This window comes from Sylvia atricapilla, chromosome 3 (assembly GCF_009819655.1).
Source record: "Sylvia atricapilla isolate bSylAtr1 chromosome 3, bSylAtr1.pri, whole genome shotgun sequence".
Taxonomy (NCBI): domain Eukaryota; kingdom Metazoa; phylum Chordata; class Aves; order Passeriformes; family Sylviidae; genus Sylvia; species Sylvia atricapilla.
This window is the reverse complement of record NC_089142.1, coordinates 65,677,679-65,704,384: the sequence shown is the minus strand read 5'-3', so window position 1 is coordinate 65,704,384 and position 26,706 is coordinate 65,677,679. Positions and strand designations below refer to the sequence as shown.

Sequence of the window (26,706 nt, the reverse complement as noted above, 5' to 3'; positions counted from 1 at the left end):
TGTTTATTATTTTGATATTTTTGCTTATTAAACCTATTGATTTACAAAGCATCTCCAAGAAGCAGCCTCACTAATTAATTATAGCCACTTCTCTGCAGCAGGTTGGACCCTCAGAGACTGAAATATTAGCACGTGGCTTATTACACTCTGGCCACACGCTACTCAGTATCACACATCTACCATCAGTTTATTCTGTACAATGCTTATAAATGCATCTATTGACTTTTTAATTAAGTGGCTTCTTTGACCTTCATGACTGCAAGTCTCAGCTTGTTTCTGAATCTTCTTCCCTTCCGTGTGGTAGTCATCTTAATTAGCATGATTAGACTCAAGCTGAAGATATATTGACAATAATTTTGCTCATTCTTTGCTGCCCTACTACACTTTATTCTGTGCCACTTCTTAAACTGTAATAGAATCTTACTGCTTACGTTTTATAGTAGTAAATTGCTATTTAGTAGTGCAGAACAAAATGTTAATTATAAATGCATACTATCATAATAAAAATTGAAAACCAGAGCCTAATTCATATTTGCTCCCTTTTTTAAGCAAATCTGTGCAGAACAAGAATATCGTCCTTGCCCATTCAACCTCAGTAAGAAATGTAAGGACAAAAATGGAAAGTCTACATGGGATGAACCACCACATATCCCAGAGGATCAAAGTGATCCAAGATAGAAAAGCCCTACACCAGAAGCTGACCTACAGCTCTCATTTACTTTAACAGGGATCCCTCTATTAACCAGGGTAAGAGAAATGAGGTTATTGTCCCTTTACTGACAAAAATTCCCTCCTTTCTTAGCAACAGAAGTGATGGAGCCAGCACAGGATTATTTTCTGTCCTGAAAGGCAGAAATTATTTCATGTAAAACCTGTTTATTTCTGTATACATGCTTTCTAACCTCCTTATCTGATGCTGGAATTCCTGGACTTCACTTGCATAACTTTGCATATATCTTATCCCTGTGGCCAATGGAGTAGGGGAGCAGGGAGACGGGGTTGGACAGACAGAGAGGTGCCTTTAGAGGTCAGCTTGGCTTTGTGTAGAGAGCTCAGCATGACTGCTTTCCTTGCTCTAGTCTGCAGGAAGATCCTAACCTTTAAAAGGAGGCCTCTTTGGGTCTCTCCTCCTTCTGCTGATAGAGCATTGCATACATCATGGAGTTTCTGTGCTGCAATACATGTTTGCATCTATTTTCTAGGGAGCTGTTATGGGAGTGTTCATTCTGTGTCCTCATGTACATATTTTTATGAGTGCTGATAAGAGAAGCCTGCAGCTAAGCTGAAAACCTTATACTCTATCTCCTAAGGCCGGTCTCAGACAGAAGCTATTTGTATTTGTCACAGCACTGCTTAATGCTATTACAGAACACTCCTTTTTGGCATTTTGGACAAAGATATCTTTTAGATATCTTTGCCAAAGATCAACACTCTCCATAAGGATTATAGGAAAGCTGACATTACATAAGGATTTTGAAGCAAAGTCATCCAAAAAAGCAGATTGTTTATCATGAACAGCATATTTCATGATGCTGAGAAGGCATGTAGCACTGTCCTGGGCTCCTAAGGACTTGAGTCTACATAACTAACATTGCATTTGTGCAGGTCACAGAGAAAAAAAAAAAAAAATGGAGGCTTGTATTATTATCATTATCCATAAGAACAGGATGGAGTCTCAGACTAGTGAAAATTGTGGTAGATTTTGATCTGTGGAGTCACTAGCATCCAGGATTTCCAAAGCATAAGTAAAACTAAAAAAATGGATGAATAATACATCTGCAGGAAATTACACTTGTGGGGACATCAAAATTATTCACCAATTTGGAAAAGACGAAGGGTTAAATGTTATGACAATTTATTTTGACATTTTCTAGAAGAAATAGTTTCAATGTTTTCAAAATAGGAGCATTCTGACTTTCAATTTTGAAATAGCATATTTGTTTTCAAATTGACACAAGATTGCTCTGAATTTAAGAAAAATGTTTGGGTTGGCAAAGAATAAAATTCTTCTTCCTGCTGAAAAAAGAAAACAAACTATTAAAGTCATTAAAAGTTGTTTCAGGTTGTTATAGGCATTGCATCCAGAATGTTTAGTTCATCCGTTAAACTTTCAAAAATATGATAAATCCATCATTTGTACAGATCTTTGAAAAAACAGCAGGGAGAAAAGCAACTGGAAATGCATACCTTTCAAAGATCAAGGTCCTGAGGTTTGCATTTCCTTGGCTACCACCCACTGCTGCATAAATTGACTTCTTGTGTAATAAACCAAAGAAAACAGATACATATAATTTGGAGCACTGCGCAGCTGGTTTTCTGTCTGTACATCTGCCCCTATCATTTAGCTCTCCATATACTCCATAATGATCAGTAGACCTGACTCCTTCAAGAGGCATGCAAATCACTCCCTACCTCAAGGGGAGGCTTCAGTTACACAGCAAGGCTCCTTCTGCTTCTCAGTCTGAAAATTTCTGGCAGTTTTATTTAAATGGATCCCAGAGCTTCATATTAAGTTACATACAACATGTAATAACACAGCAAATACAACAGTTGATGGTTTATTTTTATGTTAAATTCAATTTATGCTTGGAGAGTCTCCACTATTTCAGCTTTCACTGTGCTGCAGATTTAGGCATTAACAATGTATGAAGTTTATTTTAGAGGCTGCCAGGAGCAAAGACTTGGATAATTAGGATAGTTAAGGAGCAGGTATATGAAGGTCTGTTTGTCTAGGGACTCAAAGTGATTTGAGGTTAACAGGAAAAGTAAATTTTAATCTGGTAGAATGCCTTGTGATGAAACAGGCACATTTCTTCAGTCAAAACTGCAATCTCAAAATCACTGCTTACAAAGAACTCTGAATAAAATAAGTTTTCACTAATCTTAATCTTTCACTAATCTTTCACTAAACAAATCCAGTTTTCACTAATCTTAAGGTAAGCTTCAGTTTTTAACAGATGAAGAACTAGATTTGATAGCACAGCTTTCATTGCCTCAAGCCAGGAAAAGGAGACTTTAGGTAGGTCTCCATCATCTTGCAGAATCTGTTTCTGGAGCTCTGTCAGAGAAATGGAATCTTTTATCAGTGTGCCTATACAGTCTGAAGGAACCACAGCACTTTAATAAACACTTTCTTCTACAGGTTCCCAGTCAACCGCTTTTCCATGGTTATCAGGACTTGAGGCACAGCTGCTCCTGCTGATGCCGAACACCTCCACTTATGAAGTGGGGCCATGACCCTCAGGCAACACCAAAATAACCTTTTTGTAAGCATGTATATTTTATCTCCCTCTTCTGCTGGGGACGCCTGTACATTCTTTCCAGCAGTAAAATATTTTTATTCAGTTTTAAATATTATTATTTGCATGAGTTGCAGTAGTGATTAATGAACTCAGTTATGAGCCAAGGTTACCCCTCTTTGCATGGCACTTCACTGACCTAATACATTGTCCTTTACTCAAAGCATTTGTAGCATGCAGGACTTTAAAAACAGTGCATTTAGTTAGAAAATGACATGAGGACAAACATGATGCTATGTCTAACATAGATGATAAAAATGAATCCAGGTAGACAATATTCCCTGTTCCATTAGAAAGACTTAAATCAATTAAAAACCAGCAAATCTAAAGTACAAAGAAGGCATTCTCTTAGATTAATATTGGGAACAATATTAAACACCACTTATTTTTTTAAGTTACTAGCTTAGGAAGATCTAAACAAGAAAAAAATCTGGGATTTCTATACCAAGGATTAAAACTACAAGAAATGTCAATCACCTGGCTTGAAAACAAAATAGTCAGACAACACTCAAGGAGATACATTGCTTCACAGAGGAGAAAAAAAAAAGCAGAAGTAAAAGATCTTAATTTGAATCACAGGCATTGGATGTTCACTACCAGCAAACACGATCCTAGAACAAATGGATATTTCTCTTTTTTAGAGGTAAGATCTTCATATCAGAACTATATTTTTTATTTCACACTTGCTTTAAGAGCCCAGAGTGTCACTCATGATTCACAGCAGCATGAAAACAGAATTCAGCCCCTGGAATTTTACTGGAGAGGTTCAGTTCAACAAAGTATTCTTGCATGGAAGCCTGATGGGCTAGCAGTCCACCACTTTTTCTGTTTGGAGTCACGATTCTCCTTTTTCATGTATCTTAACATATCTCAATCTAGATCAGAAAAAAAATAATCATTGCCTGCAACCAAAACTCTATCACTCTTCATCTCTGTCTTACATACAAACTATTATAACTCATCCTCCCCCACTTCCACATTCTATTTGCCTTCCTATAATAGATGTTTTTCTTTCTCACATTTTAGTGCTACCTCTTCTCCTTTCTTAGCCTTTTATCTTTCTCCTTCTTAATTCTGCCTACATCTCTCTACCACTGCAATTGTTACCCCGCTGGAATAGCTGGTTGTGCAATTACTTGAGTTAAGTCTCCCCATCTAAGAAGTTTACCCATAAACACAATGGCAAACATAAAAGAAATCAATCATAGTTGGACATAGACCTCTTGAGCAACATTGTGGTCTATCATCTTCTATTTTTATTAAACTTAGAGACAACAGAGAGTGTCTTGTAAATGCTGCAAACTCCCCATTGCCATTCAAGGTTCATTTAAAGTAAAGTGTAATCACCCTGCTGAGACAAATTCCTTTGAGAAGCAATCAGATTAACACCTCTGCTCTTGTACCCTAGATGTTCTGCTGGAAACCAGTCTGGGCAGTGGCCTTAGCAGTGATGCTTTCAACAGACTTTGGCATTTGGTTTGTTTGTTTACATTGTGCCTTCTCTTAGTGCGTCCTCACATGCACTCAGTTTGCAAATCTGAGAATGATCGAGTGTCAACCTCCTAAGTCAGAACACTGGCCTAGCCTCTCTCCCTTATACCATTGCCTCTCCTCAGAACCTGATTTTAAAATACCAGGGATAGCATTTGAGACTAGATTCAAGTCAGCTACAGTATTTCAGCTCTGTAAAGGCAACAGTGGTTGATATGATAACTAATACTTCACCTTGTATTTTTAAATGGCAATAATAATTCAAAGTCCCATCAAGAACAGTTGAAAACAACAAGTTACACAGCTTCTTACGCAGCTGCATAGCTACTTTTGAGGGGGAGGGCCTCTTTTCTTTGACTGCTTGTTGCACATCCACAAACAAAAAGAGGATATATAGTTCCTAAATTGGTAGGTCTATTTAATTATGGTTTTAGGTGTAGGGTGCTCATCTACCTAACACAAAAGAAACAAACAGATGATGCATAAGAGCCATGAAATTAACCTGTTCCTCAAGCACCTCCTTTATACGAGTAAGATTTTCAAGAGCAAGTTTTGCTTATCTCCATTTCTGATTAAGGAAATGCTAAAACTCTCCATGACTTAACAGAATTTCTTAATTATAATTTCTTAATTATAACAGCACTGCATACTACACAAAATAGCAGGTGTTGAAGAGTTCAAGAAAGTCCAGACTCGGGTAAATGGAGCAGAAAGACCAAGAAAGGATGGATGAAGATGCAAGGAGCAAAATGCAGTAAGAAAGGAACTGAAGAGTGCAAGTAATATACAACAATACAACAATAAGGAAGCAGCTAAAAGTGTGTATTCAGAGATACACTAAAAGAAGAGTAAAGGAAATGTATAGATTATAAATGGCAACTCATAATGCCTCACCCTGCTGTGAGAAATAAGCAGAAATCATAACTGGAGTCATATTCACATTCTTATTTCTGCATACAGAGTTGCTTTAATCTGACTTATTCTGCAGCTCTTCTGATCCTCATGATGACATGCAAGAGATGATTTTAAGCCTCATCTTAGCAATGAAACCAAGGAGTGGATTTTTATTATCCAAAGCAGAAAAAAAAAGCTCACTCCATTTCCATTAAGTGAAACAACAGTAGTGTATTTTTCTTTCTAGCTCTGACTTGCATTACATCCTTCCAGCATTATCCTCAAAGAGGGCCAGGAGGGAAAAAACCCTTAAAACCGACTTCCCACAGAATGAAAAAAAAAACAAAATCACCAGCATGGAAAATAACGGTATGAGCCCTAGGTATCAAAGCTTACCCACAAATAGCTCATAGTGAATAATACATATGGTTTAAAGTCAGTTAAAATAAGTGCCAGGTCACTTATCAGGCAGCAGTGAATCTGCAAAGCTTTGAAACAAAATTCTTCTTTTGATTCTCCCTCTCTGAGATACAAATAACTGAACTAAGATGCAGTTAAGTAAAGACTAGAGTGAAATGTGGTTAAGAGCTGGCCAGTCTTTCAGTCCTATTGCAGAACAGACTGGTGGTGCTGAAAAAGCAGTAGTGAAGCATGAAATATCCAGCTTTGACTGTGTGAAACAGGTTCTTGACATCACTGAGTCCTAAAGCACTACTATGCCTCAGAAACTGAAAGGATTTTTCTTGGCTGAAAAATTCAGCAGAAAACCATCAGACTAAGAATCTATCAACATGAGCCAATTACCTTTAGTCCACTTTAATTTCTGCTTTTGAAACATTATGTATTTGGCTGTCAGATTACAACATTTGCATGACCTAAAATTTTCACAGTGCATGTTCATACAGACACTTCAGGGCTAGCCTCCCTTCAGATGAATTCAGCTCCTCAGACTGCTGAATACTGTGCACATATTCCAGCCTTGGAAATGTACCAGGGTTCTCCAGCAAAGGCCATTAGGTTAAGGGCATTTGCAAAAGGAAGGAAAAAATTAATGAAAAAAGGCAGTATATAAAAATATATGGCCTTTCTCCATAGCATCATACCCTACTCTTTATTTTACCTTCTCAGTTCAATGAGCCAAAGGTTTAAACAAGCACTAAGTTTCTGCACTGAAAGTGCAGCCAACTGATTATTCACAGGAGCTCTAAAGCTTTTCATTCCCTCCTTTCCAGGATGCAGGAGAAAGGTGATTAAATTGCAACATGTATTATTTTCCCCTTGGTGTGCTTATGCCTGCCAAAATAAGTGTTGTTTGTATGGGCACAACTAAGACAATTATCATTGTCATCAGTCAACAACTTAACCCTATTATCAATGTTTTCCCAGTGATCCAAAGACTGGAACTGTTACTTACAGCTGATTATATATATTCCTATACTACAAGAGGAAAACCTATTTTTATACCAAGACATGTCAGGGAACATGAAAAAACAATTATTCTTAAATAGTAATACATAATAATTATTATGATTATTCCAGGTTAGATTAATCTTCAATTTCTGATTTTTCTCTTAAAAAAAGGTGATTAATTTGCTGCTGAGAATTAAGAAAATAAAATAAATAATAGAGTTTTATCTTTTGAGTGAGGGTTTTACTCATGTTTTTACCAGAAACTCCTTTAAGTTTCATTTCTATTTGAGCACTAAAAGGAACTGGAAGTAAACTGTAGAAATTTGAAAGGCCACAGTATTAGGGTCTTATTTGAATTCTTGTGAGAAAAACAAATTTTGCTTTGGTTCTTAACTACTTATAAAGAACCTCACCCTCACAGACACACACCTGACAAAGTCTGGCCCTACCTAAATGACACAAAGACCTTTGAAATAACATCATTCAATATGATTCATTCGCATAAGACATCATCTCCCAGGTGAACAGCATCCATCCAGCTTCCTGGCTTCTGCAGGGGCAATGAATGATAAAACATATACTGCCTAATAAGTAATCCATTAACACAAAACACTACTTAATAACTCAAGTACCTAACATCCATGTTACTTCACAGACAACAAGCAGATCGTGAACTATGGCACATTCCCAGTGTCGGAAAACTTTGCAGAAAACTTAAAGGTAAATTATTTCTGTAAAAGTTGATCCTTCCTTGAATTCATTTGGACATTGCTAGCTTAGATAACTCTTCCTGCAGAAACCATGTCAAGACAATTTGAAAACACTGGACCAAATCTTAGCTTCACAAGGCTTCACAAAATCAAATTCCTAGGCAGCTGCTTTTGTGAGAGTTAAAAGCCACAAGAAAACTGTTTTTTCATATGGAAAAACTTTCGTTGTCAAGTTCCATGACAAACCAAAAGAGACTTCTCTCTCTAAATAAACTAATAAAAAACTATTTTATAAGTAGTAAACTAACCTAGAGTTCCAAGTTTTGTCTCTATATGTTGTCCATAAAAAAGAAGAAAAAGCTGTTGGGGGAGAGGGGAAGTGTTTTGAAAGTTTTATTCTGATTCTTATTAATTTTTCTCTCTTGTAGGTTTGTTAATAAACCTGTCTTTATGCCCTTTTAAGTTTTTAACCAGCTTTACTTTTCTCCTAATCCTGGCTCATGGCAGAAAAAGAGTAAATAGTTACAGTAAACACTCAAACCACTACACATAATTTGAAAAACAAAATTAAGCAAACTTAAAACCACTACACACAGAGAACCTGCAAGCAGATTCAAGTACAGTTTAAACACGCGATTTCACATTTACATGGCCTACAACCTTAAATCCCTATAAACATGATTCTTGCAAGAAGTCTTCGGATACATTGGTATGTGAAAATACAAAACAGTAAAGATACTAAGGAAAAACCAACCCAGAAGACTGATGAAGGGTTTGGGCTTTTTCCTATATCTTCAAGCTATTGGAGACGTAGTATTTCATGTCTATCAGTATGGGACCTTTCCTGGAAGTATGGGCAGGAATTTACATGGATTACCAGAAGAGTCTCACACTTGTTGGTGATGTGATCTGTTTCATCTAAAGTGGATTCACTTTGGTAAGCACCATACTGAAAACTGTGTGTTAGAGTCTACTGTGAAGAACTGGAAATAACATTGACACCTGGGCTGAAATTTATTATTCTGTGCCTATTTTTATTACATAAAGCAGAAATTCTTATTTTGAGAAAAAAAAAATTAAGGAGAGTAAGCTTTTAATAAAATTGTGTCATATTTACAAAAGCACCAGTATCTCACCTACAACTTCTATACATTTCATCCTCATTTTAAGCACTGGGTGCATACACAGAAATAGCTAAGAGTTAATACACATTTTTAAAACTAATTCTGGATGCCCATATGAAAGAAATTTAATTACATACAAAACCTAGCTTAACTCAGATGACACAGAAGCAAGAAGCGAAAAGACAAAAGAACACCCCATATTTAAAAAATTGCCCACTGTAATACATAAATCCCATTTACCATAAAAAAATACATATCCTTCTTGTATTTTCTTGTTCTGTAAAAGTAAGCATTGCTTTTTTTAGTAAGACTTGAAATGCAGTTCTGCCCAAATACACTATTTTATTATATTTAATTGGCACTTAATATGCAATTGCATTTTAACACAGATTTATGTTATTGTAGGTTAGAGGGTAAAAAAAATATGCTTACTCAGTCTTCTTGCATCCTGTAATTCTTTTTTCATCCACACAGATTATAAATTCCTGTCATAGTAAACAGATGATAGACCGCAACTACTAAATGAACCATGAATAAGGTATACAGTTTTCTAGGGACATGTTCTGAGGTTTCAGACTTTAAAGTTAGCAGTGCTGTGCTAGCTGACAACATATTGTTGGATCTTGCTGATTTTTTTGTAATCTCTTGTGTACCTAGAAGTAGCAAATTTTTTTCTTAATGGAATAAAACACATTGGTCCTGCAAAACATTTCAGATGCTTTGGGAGAATGTGGATATTTTTCATTGATTTTTCATAAATATGGGGTAGCCCATGTGACAAATGAAGACAAGGTGCATTGGAGAGCAGATTACAGCATATTTCTTTCAGCTAGTCAAACTTAAAAGAACAGTCATATCCTCTGATGGTCATCTCCCTTATGAAGAGTATTCAATCAATAGTAGAATATTCTCAGTAATTTTACAATTACTGGCACGAAGGACTCATCAGGGAGCAAAAGGCAGGCAGTCTTCTTAGTCACATATATGAGGTGTATTTGTGATAATCTTATGTTGTTTGTGATGTCAGAACTGAATGAAAGAGAAATACATAGCATCATGCTTTTGGCACTGCAAACTGTCATCTGTAACCTTGGTTAGCAGCCAAATGCTCACCCAGCCACTTGCCAGCTACCCTACAGAACAGGACAAAGAAAGAAAATGGAGAAAAAAAATCTCACAAGTTAAAATACAAAAAGGGAGGTTGCTTAACAGATACCATTACAGGCACGAGACTCAATTTGGGGCAAATTAAAACCATTTCTTGCCAATTAAAATAGATTCAAACAGTGAGAAACTTCTGTCACTTCCTTCTCCTGCTTCCTTGCTGAAAAACCATCTTCCTGACTGGATCTGTTACCACTTTTTGACAACTGGAGTGATTCTTGTAGATAAGGTTTGGGTCCCTGCCTTAGCCATGATGTCCGCAAGTGCAGAGGCCCTCTTTCCTCTGCTGTGATGGAGCTGAAAAAGGCTCAGCTGTCTTAGTGCTAAGGAACTGGTGGGTCTGATCGGAGTAGGCAAAGCATTCCTTTGTCAAATGCTGTGGGATTACATCCCAACTCAGTGGGATTACATGTCTGTTCTGCTATAAAATCCCAGGCCCTGGATTGGTGATAACTGCCCTAGGCATCTGCCAAAATCCATCCCATACACCCTGCTGCCCAGGGGTTGATCCCATCAGGTCAGATTTCTCTGTCAACTTGCCAAGAAGTTGCTTAGTCTTTCACTTGGATGCAATCAAGTTCCACCTATCCAGCAATGTCACATAATAGGACCAAACAGTTTACAGTGATAATGTCTTGTCAATATTTTAGAAAATGTGCAGTTAAATGCCAAAACTATTATTAATATTGGCTTTTGAAGGGAGGCCAATCAGAAAAAAATTTACCACATTATGTACTCTGGAAGCTCTGTCATCCTATGTGAAATGAGTTTTATTAGATGCTTAGAAAGAACAGAGATGCCCTTAATCATAATGGGCTGACAGCAGAGAATCCAACCATACCTTCACTGCTAAGCATTCAAACTTTCAGGAGAGATCACTCTACTGACATTTAAAATTTTTAGTTCTACAACAGCCCATAGAGCAACATTAATGGAGACTCTAAAGCATCAGAAAGGCTACAGAAGTAAAGAAGTACCTAGTCCTTTACAAAGGACTGAAAAACAGCATGTGCACCAATATAACCCTTCCTTTATAAAGTTCTTCGTACTTTTACACAAACCATTGAGCATAGGAGTTTGATAACAAATCGTGAAAGAGCATTTTAATTTCCAACTATTTATCTAAAAATTTCTCCAATTACCTCAGAATCTCTTAAAACTGGTTATTTCATTTGTTTTTCATGTCCTTTGCATTACCCATACAGATGCTGAAAAGTCAGTTACATGCCTTATCTCGATGCATGATCCCAGTTGATATATAGGAGATTCATCAATCTTGCAAGATTCTCACAAAATCTAATTAATTCTTATTAAGTAACATAAAACCCAGTGGCCTCCATAAACATGATTATACACATGAGGTTGAGCATCTTCCTACATAATCTCTTCACATCAAAACTAATTTCTGCTAAAAGAGCTATCACCTGAACTCCCTTAGGAGTACAGTTAACTTTTTAGCATAATTTTGCTTTTGCTCCCTCCAATTATATTCTAGTATTTCTTTTTATACAAAAAGCCATGAACAAGTTTTGCCTTCTTACACTTTCGTTATCAGTCCCTTTTAAAATTTATCATCACTATTTCATAGTAAAATTTTGTCATTGATTCTCCGCTACATTGCAACACTATTGATTTCAGAATATCTGCCATTCTGCCTCAAGCAGGATTGCAAACTCATCTATTTTATTGTCTTAATTCCAGCTCCCCTCCAGATTCAGAGAGGATTCCCTTCTCACTAAAATTACAGACTCACACAGTAGTAAAGGAGACTGAACTTCAGATGAAACAGAAGTCAAATTTAGTTCCAAGCTCTCTTTCTTATAGCATGAATTTAGTTAAGCTAAGCTGTTCCTGTCTAGTTTGATAAACAGCAATATTGAAGATGTAGCAGAAGAGAATTGCTTAGCCAGGTGTTCATTTGCAAAGGCTTCCTCTTTACAGTGAGTCAGAGCAGAGTATGGGGTTGATAAAATGTGGCTGATAATAAACCTGTGGGTAAACTAAAGGCTTTGTTTAGCCCAGAATTGCAAAGAAAAAAAAAAATCATCTTGATTTCACATTCACTCCCACTTCCCTGAATTAAAAGAATGTTCTTAAAAGACTCTTAGTTTTTTGCTTAGCTGGGTACTTGAGTAAAAAAGATTAAATAGCACATCAAAGTAACATTAATGTGTGCCTTGGTTCCTGTTTGTATATAGATGACCAAATTCACAGCACTGCAGTTCCACTAGAACTTATTCAGAAGTTTGCTAATTCGCCATTTTTTAAAATCACTTAATTAGGACAATTCAAAGAAAACTTCTTTTCTTTTAGTTCTGCAAACACATAAGGACACGTGCAAACCCTGTAATACTTTTTATTTCAACCAGCTGTTGTGCACAATCCAGACCATGCAAAGCAATAATCAGTCTGTTTCACAATTGACAGAACCCACTCAGCCCTAAAAAGGAGTCTCCCATACTCAATTACCAGCATGAAGGAAGGGTATGTAAAAATCTACTTGAAAAATACATAGTGATTTCCAAAGAAAATCCATTATTACATTTAATAGGTAAGCTTTTTTGACAAAAAGCTCAGCTCTACACTATTGGACAAACTCTAAGACAAACAACTGAAATTTATGGACCAATGTCATGTTTGGTAAGGGCTCGAAGTAAAAATTTAAATCTTAAATATTCCACATATCCAAGGAGTAAGGGTTCAAGTGGTCTAATAGGAAACCAAGATTTCTGGCTTAATGTAGGAAGTTTTATTTATTTGTTTCTCTGTATGAACAGCACCAAGAGGGAGCACCAAAATCAGTGAACAGTGAGACACTGCTACAGCGACAGTACAGGAAGAAAGCCCAGAGCATTTACTTAAAGAGCAGGGATGCTGTCACTGAGACCAATTTTATTATATTCAGTTTATTCTATTCACTGAAAACCCATATGTAGAACATGTCTCTCCCAAAGCCTTTCATTATTCATTTCAATTAATGCAAACTAAATTATGCACTTGAACCACACATACACAATATTGAACACAGCATTTTCAGTAGAGCCTTACTCTTTGTTTCACTTTAGTGCTGATGGTTCTCCAAATGTGCTATCTCTTATCTTCACAACCTTCTAGAGATACTCTAGAACCTCAGCTGCAAATAGATATCAAACAAAGACTGTAACAAAAGGTTGATGAGAATGACTTAATGCTTTTAGCCTATTCCTTGGCCAGAGTAGGTAACTGACTTGTTGAAATCATAGCTATGGGTTTTGAGGAGCAATACATTCAGGGGAAGATAACACCATAGCACAGAATAAAAGGAGAGGATCCCAGTCACAACGACAGACACAAAGACTTAAGGGAAAGAATGGGCCAAAAAGAAGTCTGATAAGATCAGATGACAACAGAAGCTAAATAGTCAGGGAGACAACTGACAAAGGTCTTGATGGAATTAATTGAAACATTCCTTCAAAGAATGTTAAAATTGCAAATAAAGAAACAGAGTAAATAGAAGGATTAAAACAGACATTATCAATCTAACACAGAAGACAGAAAATGTCCATCTTCATCATTTGAGCAATGTTTATCAAGACAGAAAAATGGACAAAGACATTACAGAAATCAAGGTGAAAGTCAAAGAAGCCTCAAAATAAGAATTATCACAAAAATGGAATGTGGATAAAGTATGTGATAGAACAAAATTCTCATATTTCAGTAAATATCTACAAAGATAAACTCTAGTAGAGCAAAGCAATCATTCTCATTTTGATAAAAACTGTCTTTTTCGGTCCAACACACCTCTGCACTGTTACTCTGGTGATACAAAAACACTCATACATACTCATTTAGCCATCAGCAAGTTTGATGTTTTAAAAACCAAACCATAATGTCAGTGCCCCAGCTTTCAACAACACAGATGACAGTCAAGTGTACAATTGAGATTGCAAGGTTGTAATCATAAGACCAGAAAGAAGTTCCAGTAATCAAAAAACAGTTGGTAACTGGAGTTTCAAATTATGAGGGGTCACATCCTTAGTTAAACACAAAATTTTGTCACATGCCACAGATCACATGCTGAAACCAGAATTCTTCACTCCTTACTTCAGATCTAAAAATCTGTCTATCCATGAAACATTCCTCTAGAGAATGCAAAAGCACAAAACCAGTAATATCATATACCCACATAAAAGGGCTAGTAATTAATTCAGCAAAAGCTACTACCACTGATCAAGTTGCCATACATCTTCACATCTCCTTCCTGAGAATTTACTCTACCATCTTGCCACTTCTTTTCATTCCTTAGACAATTCGGTATGAAATTACTGTCAGTCTAAGCAGCACAGTTCCGAAATCAAAGGCTTGCCTACAGGAGGAGAGGAAGGGGAAAGGCAGAGAAAGCACCCTCAGAGCCTTACCTGCCAATTAAGAGGAACTCCCCAAGCACTCCCAGGCGCCGCATGGCGATGAGGATGCCCCTCACTGTCATTCCCTCGCAGAAGCAAACCACCACTCTGGCCTTGGGTAGCCGCTCCCGCAGCTTGCGGAGCAGGCGGTCAAAGCTCTTTTCGCCAGCGTTGCTGTAGATCTTGTCAGAGTGAGCAATGCAGAGACCCTCTTGGGCAGCCAACTCTTTGAAGGCTTCCATTCCACTTTCCCCATAATTTCCTGTAAAAAAAAAATATATATATCATGCATATATGCAATTGAACTGTAATGGAAAAGTGATAGTTTCGCTCCCTAAAATCAAGCGGCATTAGCAGAAGGGAGAGCAGAAGAGATCCATCAAAGTGAACATGCTCAGAGTTCAGTGGAGCAACCACATATCTATGTATCAGTAGGTCTTAACAGAACTGGAGACTGTAAGTTTCTTTTCTTATGTTGACTTAACAATGTAAAGTGTAGTAAAGGGGATATTAAACAAGGAATGAATAGGTAGAAAAAGGGACACATCAGACAGTAAGAGTGAAGTTTTAACATTTCTGTGGCAAAACCCACAGCTGAGCTGGTTTAGGAAAACAGTAATAGGAAAGAGAAAAAAGGATCTCATTTCAAGCTGTCTGTATCACATGCAGACAGTCCGTGTGCACAAAAGTGAAGGAAAAATGGATGTAAATTTAAAACACTCTGATCTGGTAACATTTTCAAAGTCACACAAATTTGACCAAGCAGTGTTCATGACTGCAAAAATTCAGGCTTGACGAGGTTTCTCTTAGAATAAGAGACTTTCCAACTGAAAGAAATCAGAAATAATCCTTTCAAAAACAGAAATATTTTAACTGTGTGGTCCAAACAATATACAAAAAAACAGTTCTCAAATTCACTTCTATTTATACACTCAGCAAGCCAAAACAACAGTTTTACAAAACTTGGATTGCCTTCTGCTATGGAAACAGGTGAAACTACAAGTTTTCTTTGAATATTTTATGCCTGACATGAGGACAGGACTTATGATGAAGATCCATCATGTAAGAGGAACAGATGGACTAAAAAAACCCATCTCTACTAACAGTAATAGGAAATGGTTCAAAAAGAGAATCATTAATTTGATGCTATCCATATCCATAGTGTTTCCTTAATTTAATGAGGGAATAAAATCAGATATGCTGATCACTTCTAGACCCAGCCCTTTTCAAGCAAGGAGTGATTGAAGAGACCCCACTTCCCTGTTTCCAACAACTGTTTGAAACACCAAATTACAAAGAGGAAGACTTCTAAATCAATCCAAATTTCTTCATAAAATAAATTAAAACTCCTCAAAAGTATAGCCATCAGAAATAAAATGCAGCAAGAGACAGTTCAGGCACTCTATATAAACCTGGCAGAAATAAGTGCATTTTTCCAAAAACATGGATCATTTACCACAGATCAACACTCTGCAGACACACTATGACAGTCATTGTCATACTAAGTTGCAGACAAACCTGACAGGTCTAGTGTCAAACTCAAAACTGAAGTTCCCCAGCCCTTTGCACTGAACTGCCCTAGTTTCTCGTAAATTTGAAGAGCAGCAGAATGGCCTCTTTTCTAGCCTGTGACTCAACATGATATTCAGCAATCAGGTCAATTCTGCTTTTCTTTCTGTGAGCCAGATGTACTCCAGAGCAGCAGTCCTGCATGGCTGTGGGTGGGGAGAGGAAGATCTGTGCCTGGGTGGGAACTCACAGCCAAGCAGCCCACCCTATAGGCTCAGTACTGCAGCCCCATCTCACAGCCCTGTACCCGGGTAAACACTGTGGCCTTGTCATGTGCTGAGAGTGACACAGATGGAGGCATTTCCAGGTATTTATAGGCCAGGACCTGCAGTCACCAAGGGACTTACTCCAAGGCAGTACAGTTTGAGCTGTACTGCTTTATTGACTTGCCTCAGGTCCCAGACTGAAGCAGGAAAACCTCACTCCTGACTTGCCATTAGCAAGAATTTTATGCTTCACAAGGCTTTATTTCCCAGTTTCATGTGGAACTTTGTTCAGCAGAGACTCCTTTGAAACTAGTAGGACTCTTCTTAAAGTCTTACCTAAGGAGGGACAGGAGACTAAACGGAATCCTATTAGATGCTTAGGAAATGCATATTTTAAAAAAATAGTAAGTTTCTTACCCAAACTTTAAGGAAGAGTTTTTTCATACATCAGTAATTCTGCTGTAGTTCAAGTCAATGATTGCAAGAAATGAAAAATAAACCCCTTTGGAATGATTTTTTTTCAGCTTTAGTGTTGATGAAATAACAATTATCTCAAACATAGTCACACCTGTACCAACAGTACAACAGCCTACCAAAACATATGCTAAAAGAAAGATCGGTGTCTATAAATTCAGTAAGTGTGACAGAGAGTCTAGAAGGAAAAAAGCGAATTAAGATCAAAAACAACATGAACACAAGATGGAATAGGAAAAAAAAAAAAAAAAAAAAGGGCAGAAAATCTGCAGCTCAAAATGAAAGATTTCCAATCCTTAAATGACAGTAGCATAACAGCTGTCCAGTAGCAGCACAAAGAAGTCTGATATTTGGCTGGAGCTTGCTCAGCTCACAAGAGCAGTAAAGTAGGTTTCTGCAACAGCCAGAGATGAGACTTGGTAACCCAGGAGGTTCTCTTAAAATCTGTGTGCCATGCTCCCAGAGCAAGACAACACACTGCACATCTTTCCCTGCAGGGAAAAGGATCAGGGAGTAAAAGAACATGTGAGATATGTTACATAGATTATTCAGTGCATTCAGCTACCAAGGTATGGACAATGTCAAGGCATATATGGTATAGAAAACACCAATTATTTGTGTGCAATAGCCAAGAACATAGCCATCTGTACCAGTTTGGTGGGTACATTCATTTCAGTCCACACTCCGACAACAGCTGAGAGGTGAGACATTTAATGAAAAATCTCTGTGTGATTGTAGTCAATGAAGAGTTACATCAGAGCCCCAGGCTAAGACCTTTCTTTCCTTTGAAAGAGCCATTGAATAAAAGATCTAATCTTATCTGAAACTGCCTTTTGCTACCAGGATCAGCTGTGGAAGGTAAAATAATTATTATTGTGATTTTCTTTCTGACCTCTACCCAAAACTAGGTGAGCCAGTAACATATTTTGAACCCCCACAATACCTTGCTGTTTATTAACTATTTTAAGGTCTGTTCAACTTGTACCCTGTTCAAAAAACCACATATTTTCCTTATACGCTTCATCCAGAGTCTGTACAGCAGTATAAAGGTAAATTCTAAACCTATCATGACTGCAATTTTACCAGGAGGATTTTCATAACACTTTTCTCTCAGTGCCAAAGGAAGCTTTGCTTCACCACTGCAAAAATCCTAGATATGACCATTTCTGAAAGCGATCCACATACCTAAAGATGCTGCTGAGAGTTACATATACTGACAATAATTCTCACTCATTGCATTTCATGCATTAAATATCCTTACAAAAACATTAAGATGCTGTAGTAAAAATCAGAGATGTTATCTTGATCAACAGAAGACATACAAAAGAAGAAACTAACAAAAATTTAGCCTCATAAATTGCTCCTGTGAGCCAGTAAGTATTACATTTGTGCCACAGCTATATTGAAACTAGCACTGTTTGGTTGTATTAACACTTTAGTGGTGTGGGGAGCAGAACCCATGAGCTCCATCTAAAAGGTTTATGCTCTTTTTTTTTATTACAGCTGTTTGGCAATTTTGTCCCCATTCTCTTTATCAAGAGAACCATGTTTTTCATTTATGAAATGGAGCAGAAACAGCTCAGCAGTGAAGCGCTTATGAGAATCTTGGAGATTGTTTTCTTAAGGGATGCATAGAATGTCTGTGTGGTTCTTCCCAAGCCATATAACAGTGTATTGTTTTTTCAGGGGGATTAAAAACAAAACTATGTGTCCCACATAATCTCTATCTTTGAATGAAACAGCCATTAATTTATTTGTGCAATAACATAAGGAAATATGAATCATTCATATTTGAGCTGAACAGAATTATTTCCTTGAAACATAGGCTAATCACTGTTAAAAAAAAAAAAATTTAAAGACCATAATGCTGAGGAGAAAGACTGAAAAGACTGAGACTGCTCTTTCTTGCTCTTGCTTTCAGTGTCAATAGGAAATACCAACTACTTTTTAAAGACCCATTTAGAGAAACACCGACAAAACCCACAGCAGAGAACTCTGCCTGGAAGAATGTTCCAATGCATTTAAAATGGCAAAAAGTAGGGAGTAAGAGTTATTTCTTCCACCTGAGCCATGAGTAGTCTCTTCAGGTGAGGTCACCTGTTGTTCACCACTAGGGGCTTATTTTACTGCATCTATTCCTCTAAACCATGGCAACCACAACCTGGATCAAAAGTGAACATATGAAAATTCCCATATACCCTGCAAGCACACAACAAAGGTAATTCACCAAATAAGACAATCACAAACTCCAGTTTCACTGCAGGGTACTACAGAGTCAAGTCACGTTGCAAGAAATTAATCCCAAGTGGGATTAATTTCAAATTAACAAGTGGGAAACTATTTTCTGTGCCTCTTCTTTCCTCTCTCAACGTTATGATCTGTTTTTTCACTTCTCTCAAGCTTTTAAATACATTACTGGAGGTATGAAGTCTGTTTCATTGCTCAGTACTGATTCAGTGCAAGACCTCTCTCTTATTCAGCTAATTAACTACTTTTTGGCAGAGAAAGTAAGATGAGAACAAGAGGACTGCATGACATACCAGCAAGCAATAACTTTTAAAAATCTTCACTACTGCAAAGGCAAATTACTTGGGAAGAGCAGAGCAAGGACATGATCTAATTGTCAAGCTAGTTCCTGACATATTGCAAAAAGTAATTTGTAAAAACTAGTGATAATATTAAATAAGACAGTAACTGTACAATTGTCAAATACAAGTCTGAGAAAACATTAAAGTTTGGGACCACTGAACTGAAAAAAAAGTCAGAAAGGGCATCAGTTTTATTTCCTATAATATGGTATGCCTCTCTACACCACAGGAGCATCTTTGAGTAGGGTCAGTAAACTAGAAAAAAAATTGAGTTCTCTACTTTTAATGCATTTGTTATGAGCACCATATTAAATAATCCTGTGTATACTCTCAGTTGATAACAATCTAAAAAAATTCAGCCATCAGATTTAAGCTAGTATGTTAGTAACAAGTTGGGAGCATGTACAGAATCAGCTAAAGAATCTGAAATGAAAAGCAATCACTTTCTAAGCTGTAATAATTCAACCACTCACATCAATTTGTCCACACCTTTGATTGGGAGAGTTACAAACAAAAGTCAAAATCCATATTTATTCCCTGAAGGTACCAGATGGACAAAAACCCAGAAAAGCTGTAGAAATGGATCTGCCAGCATATGTTATTGTGGTTTATCCCAAACATAAATGCTACATTCATAGAAAGCAGCCCTTCCAGGGCCATTGAACTGACACCATGCAGCCCCTGCCAGACTTCTTTGAGACTAGGAAAAAAGCAAAGATCCAACACTTCCACATTTCCCCAGAATATCTTTTTCAAGGCTATCCCACTGATGTCAGGAGGGGTGACATTTTACAAATTGTAAGTTATTCCAAATAGAATTTGTTTTTTGTTTTTCAGTGAACTCTCTACACTTAATGTTGACTTTGCTACCTAAAGCCCTTTACCGCAACATTTCTTTTCAGATAGAAAACTATGTTGAGAAAGCTTCTTTTGCTTAGTAAATCTCAACTCAGGTGTTTTTAAGTGACAACTTCAAAGCAAGTGAATTCGGCTATGAGAGAACTAACCCTAAAGTACTGGCTACCTAAAAATAAGTAGAATTCAGCATGGACACGGACTCTGATTCTGCCACCAGTCGGGACAAAACAGCAGAGAAAACATCCAAATTGCAAACTTCATTCGACACAAAATATCAGACTGCAAAGCTTAAAAGGAAAACCTTTACCACTTATTTCATTCTAAGTGGTTTACAGAAGAAGGAACAACCCAAAACGTGCTTCAAAAAGAATGCTGAAATGGCTACTTCAATTTCTCCAAGTGCAGTGGTTTTGAAGAGAGAAACAAGTCCTGCAAACATTGGCTCCTAAGGACAGTTTAATACAGGTTGAACATCACTGTTACTCACTAGAGGTTTTCCCTCCTCCTGAAGACCAGCTAGATTGGTTACTTCTTCCTACTGCTTAGATTGGGTCCAGTTATCCACCTCCTCAGTTCTAATGCTGCTTTTAGCCTGCTACGATGCATGGGTATCAAAGTCCTTCTTAGCACCATCATCTTGCCTTCCAGACCAACCTATGGCTCTCAGGAAGTCAGTGCTTCTCTTTCATTTCCCTAGCTGTTTATTTTTGACATTGTCAAAAGGACTTTTTATAGGATAGAGGCCTTATCATCCCTTAGCTATGGAAAAGAAAACTCATTATCAGAAATTGAAACTACACTGGAAGCGCTCCATCTTTATTTAAGCTTTGCAAAGTTTCTGGATTCATCAGAGATTTCCAAGCAGCTCCACTCTAGCCTTACAAAGGCCAGAAGGATATGTTAAATGAATGAACTGAGTCATATTTAGTACAATACAGATCTCAGCCATCTGTGCTTACAGCCTGTTTTCTTCAGGCCCTTCTAGAAATGCAGAAAGTGAGCTGTTAAGGCCAGACTAGTCTTTTTTTCATTTTCTAGAGATAACCAAAATTGAGAACATGGGAATTTTTTTTTTTTTAAAAGCTGAAATGCTGAATTAGATTATTATATCATCCATTAAACAATACACTATGTCTGACATTATTAGAGAAATGAGATTATATTTCAAATAAGAAAACTCACATAATTTTATGAAATGCTAGGTTACTTCTTGTCATTAATTACAAAGTAAGTACATAATAGCTCACCATAAGAATGTGTTACTTCAGTAAAGAAGACACAGAAAAAGGTAAAATCCTTCCACTGAGTAAAGTGGCTATATTTAAGCCTTCATCCTGAAAGCAGCAGGTGCAATATCTTGAACAACTAATTGATATTCTTGTCAGAAATACAACCACAGGTGAAGTCAGTCTGAAGTAATGAGACTACTAATGCTAAATGACACTTCTTTAATATGAAAAATTCCAAAATGTGGTATCATGCCTTTTTTTCCCTAAATGTATTCAAAGCATACACCCAGTGATTATTTATTATGTATCTATCAAGGAGTTTGAGAGGTTTATATTCAAATGAAGCTATTTCAGCTCCAAACCTAGCTGACACACAGTACTTGCTCAAAATTTGCTTGCTGAACTTCGTCTTTCTGCTCATGACTTATCAGCAAGGGGCTTCCAGTTTTCTTCAGAAAATATTAAAATTAATCTAGCAAGTCTAAAAAGTTAATATTCAGAAAAATATAATGTTATTTTAGAAATAATTGTGGGTTAATTTTCACGTTTAAGGAAAACAGTAACTTCCTTGGTTTACATGTCCATTCAAGGGTTTGATGAAAATTAATATAATTTAATATTATGTGAAATAAATTCAAAACTAAACACAAATTCAAATCCTGAGTTTGAAAGGTTCTCTTAGTAATAAAGTTGCGGAGTGATTCTCATACCAGTATTTCCAACTGAGTTCAAAACTGCAAGGATTGACACAATATAAATGTTTGAGTTACACAGTGTAAAATGTCATGTCTGCTGCCAAATGGTGGAACATTTGAAATAACTTTTCCTAAAGGCCACTATAGTACTTACATATGAAAAGGTGATTTACTGTTGAGAACACAGGCAGAGCTAATACAGGAAATTAGTGTAAAAGCTGAATTACCACAAGAACAAATTAGTAGTTTACTTTACACAACTCCCACAGAAGTAATAAAAAAGAATGAACTCTGGAAGGGCAGCCTGGAGAGCTACAAAAAAATAGCCAAATGCAAGTAAAAGAAAGTGACAAGCCTGAACACGTGAGACAGTGAGACACTGCCCGTAGGTCTGCACTTGTGCAGCTTTGCAAGGCTACAGCCCAGGGATGACACCTTGGACAGCCTGAGTCCTCCCACACCCCCACCCATGTTCACATTCAGGAATGGTCCCAGGTCACCTCCTGTGCTCCTGGACAAAATGGGGGAAGCCTTGGGGTTGACCGGAGGCCCTTGCAGCACTCCTGATGCAGTCCTTAAAGCACCATTTATCCTTGAAGAGATAAGGGCAGTGTTGCTTCACAGGCCTGTAAAATCTCTCACTGGAGGAAAAACAGAAGGACCTTTTGCCAGGCTAAGGAATAAAAAAAAAGACAAATCATGGAGAAAGACAAAAATATTGGGTTTTTTTCTCAAACATTGCAGACATTGAAGTTTTGCCTCCTCTACAGCCAGGGTTTACATCCTGAGGAATGGTTTCTGGGTACTTACAAGTTGTACTGGCATCCAGGAGGTCCCAGCAGCTTCTGTTCCCAGCTCCAAACAACCTGAACCCAAGCACATCATTCCACCACAGTTCCAGCTGCCCTGACCTCAGGTAAATGTGCTGAGGGCAAGGAGTGGCTCTCTGTCACAGGCCCACAAAAACCTGCAGGCCCCGGCACGTACCAGGGAAGATGGGCAAGCCCTGCTTGCTCTCACCACCTTTTCTTTTCCCAAATTGAGGCCAAAGCCCTCAGAGAAACTGGGCACCAGCAAAGTGGCCGAGGGGAGATGGCACCGGTGTTGTGGCCTGGACAAGGCAGAGCCGGCAGAGCAGCCATGCTGTCCCCACAGCAGGCCTGTCCCCACGGGAGGCCTGTCCCCACGGGAGGCCTGTCCCCACAGCAGGCCTGTCCCCACGGGAGGCCTGTCCCCACGGGAGGCCTGTCCCCACGGGAGGCCTGTCCCCACAGCAGGCCTGTCCCCACAGGAGGCTTGTCCCCACAGGAGGCCTGTCCCCACAGCAGGCCTGTCCCCACAGCAGGCCTGTCCCCACGGGAGGCCTGTCCCCACAGGAGGCCTGTCCCCACGGGAGGCCTGTCCCCACGGGAGGCCTGTCCCCACAGCAGGCCTGTCCCCACGGGAGGCCTGTCCCCACAGCAGGCCTGTCCCCACAGGAGGCTTGTCCCCACAGCAGGCCTGTCCCCACAGCAGGCCTGTCCCCACAGCAGGCCTGTCCCCACGGGAAGCCTGTCCCCACAGCAGGCCTGTCCCCACGGGAGGCCTGTCCCCACGGGAGGCCTGTCCCCACAGCAGGCCTGTCCCCACAGGAGGCTTGTCCCCACAGGAGGCTGCCGGCAGCCTGGCCGCTGAGCCGCCCGTGCTCCGGGCAGGCTGATGGCAGGGCAGGCCCCTCGCCACACCGTGCCCCGGGCACTGGCAGGGGAGCCCAGGATGGACAGCAGACCAAGGGGAGGCAGCTGAGCACAGATGGATCAGTGGCAGGTGCATCATGGAGGAGAGAGGCCGAGGCTGTGCACACACTGAGCACATCCAAAAGCAGCAGCTACTGAGGGCAAGGCAGCCGTGCTTGCGCAGCTGGCGGTGCACAAGCTCTCCAGAACTCTGCATCAGCTACTGCCAAAGCACGCTGTGAGGTGCAGGCTCTGAGGCAGATTTGGGTGGCCTGCTGCTTCAGCATCCACTGCCAGTGGAGAAGCAAAGCTTTTGGCCTTGACAGTGGCCAAAGGGTAGCATTGACATGGCTGGCTCTGATCTCACATCTCAGAGCCAGGAGAAATACATCTGCAGCTGTGCAGATGCGATCTTCTTGGCAAATGTATTATGGGCCATTCTATGTGGCTGCTCCAGCATTGGGAGACAGCACAGCCCCCTGTGTGCCAAGAGTTTTGATGAAAGTATTCATCAGGGAGTGATTTTCAGTGTGCTCAATATTTCTGCTGTGACTGAACTAAAAAATGATTGACATAGATGCCTCTTGATCTTATGACAACATGTGTGGCAGGTCTGATCTGCACACTTAAGTATTCCATATATTCTTCTAGCAATAAATCTATTTTTGATGAAGAAGAATATAGCAGTTCAACAAATGTACTTCTGCCACTGGGAGTGTCAGAAAATCCATCCCAAAGCTCCAACTGGGCACCATGGGGGTATACAAGAGACTTAAAAATCATAATTGCCTTAAATACTATTAAGATCACCAAAGGACTTTGGGGAAACATTATTAAGAAGCTGTTACCATCAAAGTCCACCCTCTCACCATCACTGTCGCCACCACCCCACCCCAAATATGGCTCTTGGATTTGGGGAATTTGGATTGTGGGCTCACCTAATGGGAACTCAAAGGTGGAAGTATTGTTCAATTACGTCTGGTCCAAGGAGAAGTAAACAGGACTGAAGGAGAAGAATGTATCCACAAAGAAAGCCAAACCCAGCATCTGTGCTGAAAATCAGCTCTGGCTGGGTTTGGGGCAGGGGAGTCATAGTCCACAGACTCATTTGCTGAGGCCAGGTTTGCACACTCCCTGCCAGCCAAGGGGGAGGAGAAGAGTTTTGTGTGTATGATGGCAAAAGCTCTGGTACAGGGGGGTTGAACACCCATCACCAGAGGCTACAAACCAGATGAGAAGCAGACCCTGCAGAGTCTTTCTTCATACAAACTGGCTCAGTTGTAAATCTCCTCCAACCATTGGGAATGTCACATTCATACAGGACACTCACATGAGAGGCAGGTGTCTTGTTTTAAAAAGGGCCATCAAAGACCCCAGAAACGCTCCCCAACCTCATTCCTAAGGCCTTCCACAGACCCACAGTGTGTTGCAAAAGACAGTGTAAAACTTCCCAGTGCAGAGGTGCTTGGCATGTTCCCACAGATACCTGAACGTACTGTATGTTCTATGGGATCCCCACCACCAAAAGACCAGAAGAAGAGGATAAGTGGGACACTGCTGGATCCACAATGGTGGTGAATATATTTCTACTTAATCTTCTGCCTGTCACTTTTTTCTTTCTCTCCCCCACCTTCCTTCTGCTTTTCCTATTTCCTTCTCTCTCTCTCTCTGATCTAAAAGTGCAAGACACTATAAATTCAATTTTGGAATTGTATAACCTGACATGACTAACATGCCTCTGGTATGAAATAACATAATGTTCTGTGACAAGATGTAAGCAACAATGAGTGAGAAGATACTGAATTTTTCAGATATATAGAAAGTTTTCAGGCCAAATATCACTGACTTCTCATATCTAATCCATTTATAAATGAGTGAATTGGTGCTGATAGCAAAACACATATGAGATAAAAAAATAAACAATTGTTCAGTTTCTATTATATTGGGCACTTTTTAATTCCTTTCTTTGTTCTTTTCTTTTCTTTCAGAAAAAAAGAAGTTCACTTTCTCTTCATATTAAAGTAATTACCACTAACCTTCAGTAACAAAAATTGGTATTAAGCAGAGGTGTTAAGTTGACCAAGTGTTTAATGAAAAGAAAACCAAAAGAACAGAGAGGGTCTTGATGACAGCAAGCTCATTAAAGGTTCATAAAAATGTTAAATAGATGGAGAGGAAAAATAGGTATTAGAGAAAAAAATCTTAGCAATGCAAAGGCCATTGCAAATTCTGTATACTACTGAGGTTTCACACAAATTCTTTCTCTATCCAACAAAGCATTTCTGGAGCTTAAAATAAGATCTCTTAGTATTTTATAGAAGTCTCACATAACCTCCTCTCCTCCATAATAACATTTGTTAGATTTGATGATTGTTAGTAGAGAACTATTTCATCCAAGTAGAATAGAAAATATGGATGCTTCCCCTGCTATTGTGGAAAGAAAATAATGATTTTCTTAGGATGTAAATAAGAGATATACAAGTCACATGCTACGTTTGATGGCACTGATATGTCCCTTTTATTAATTTTAAATTTTTTCTTTCTTTTTCATGCAGTTGAATTGTTTGTATGGTTTGCATGCACTTATCTTTCGAGAAGCTGATCATGATACTGTGATCTTACAGGACATTGTTAATGAAATGAGGTTTGCCTTTACCCTGTTTTGAAGAGCACTGTCCTGCTAGAGTCTATGATTAAATTGGATTAAAAGAGTGATCTTTCTGTATGCAATTGTATAGAGAAACAAATCCACGGCTGCTCAGAATACGGAACTTTGGGGCATTTGTGAATCTGCAGTAAATGACAGCAGAAATGCTCAAGGACTGGGTAGATCCCACTTACGTGATAGGGATTCCCCTAGAAGGTGCAGAATGCATTAAGCTGTATCCTTCTCAG

General features: G+C 38.7%; 1 protein-coding gene across 2 annotated transcripts in view; it reads right to left on the bottom strand.

Annotated features, from left to right (window-relative positions):
• Window positions 1–26,706, bottom strand: part of GRM1 (glutamate metabotropic receptor 1) — a 178,923-nt gene that overhangs the window by 129,660 nt on the left and 22,557 nt on the right. For both annotated transcript variants that reach the window (XM_066315635.1, XM_066315634.1), the window contains exon 2: window positions 14,490–14,739. In XM_066315635.1, coding sequence (XP_066171732.1) covers window positions 14,490–14,739 — 250 coding nt within the window. The remainder of the gene's footprint in view (window positions 1–14,489; window positions 14,740–26,706) is intronic.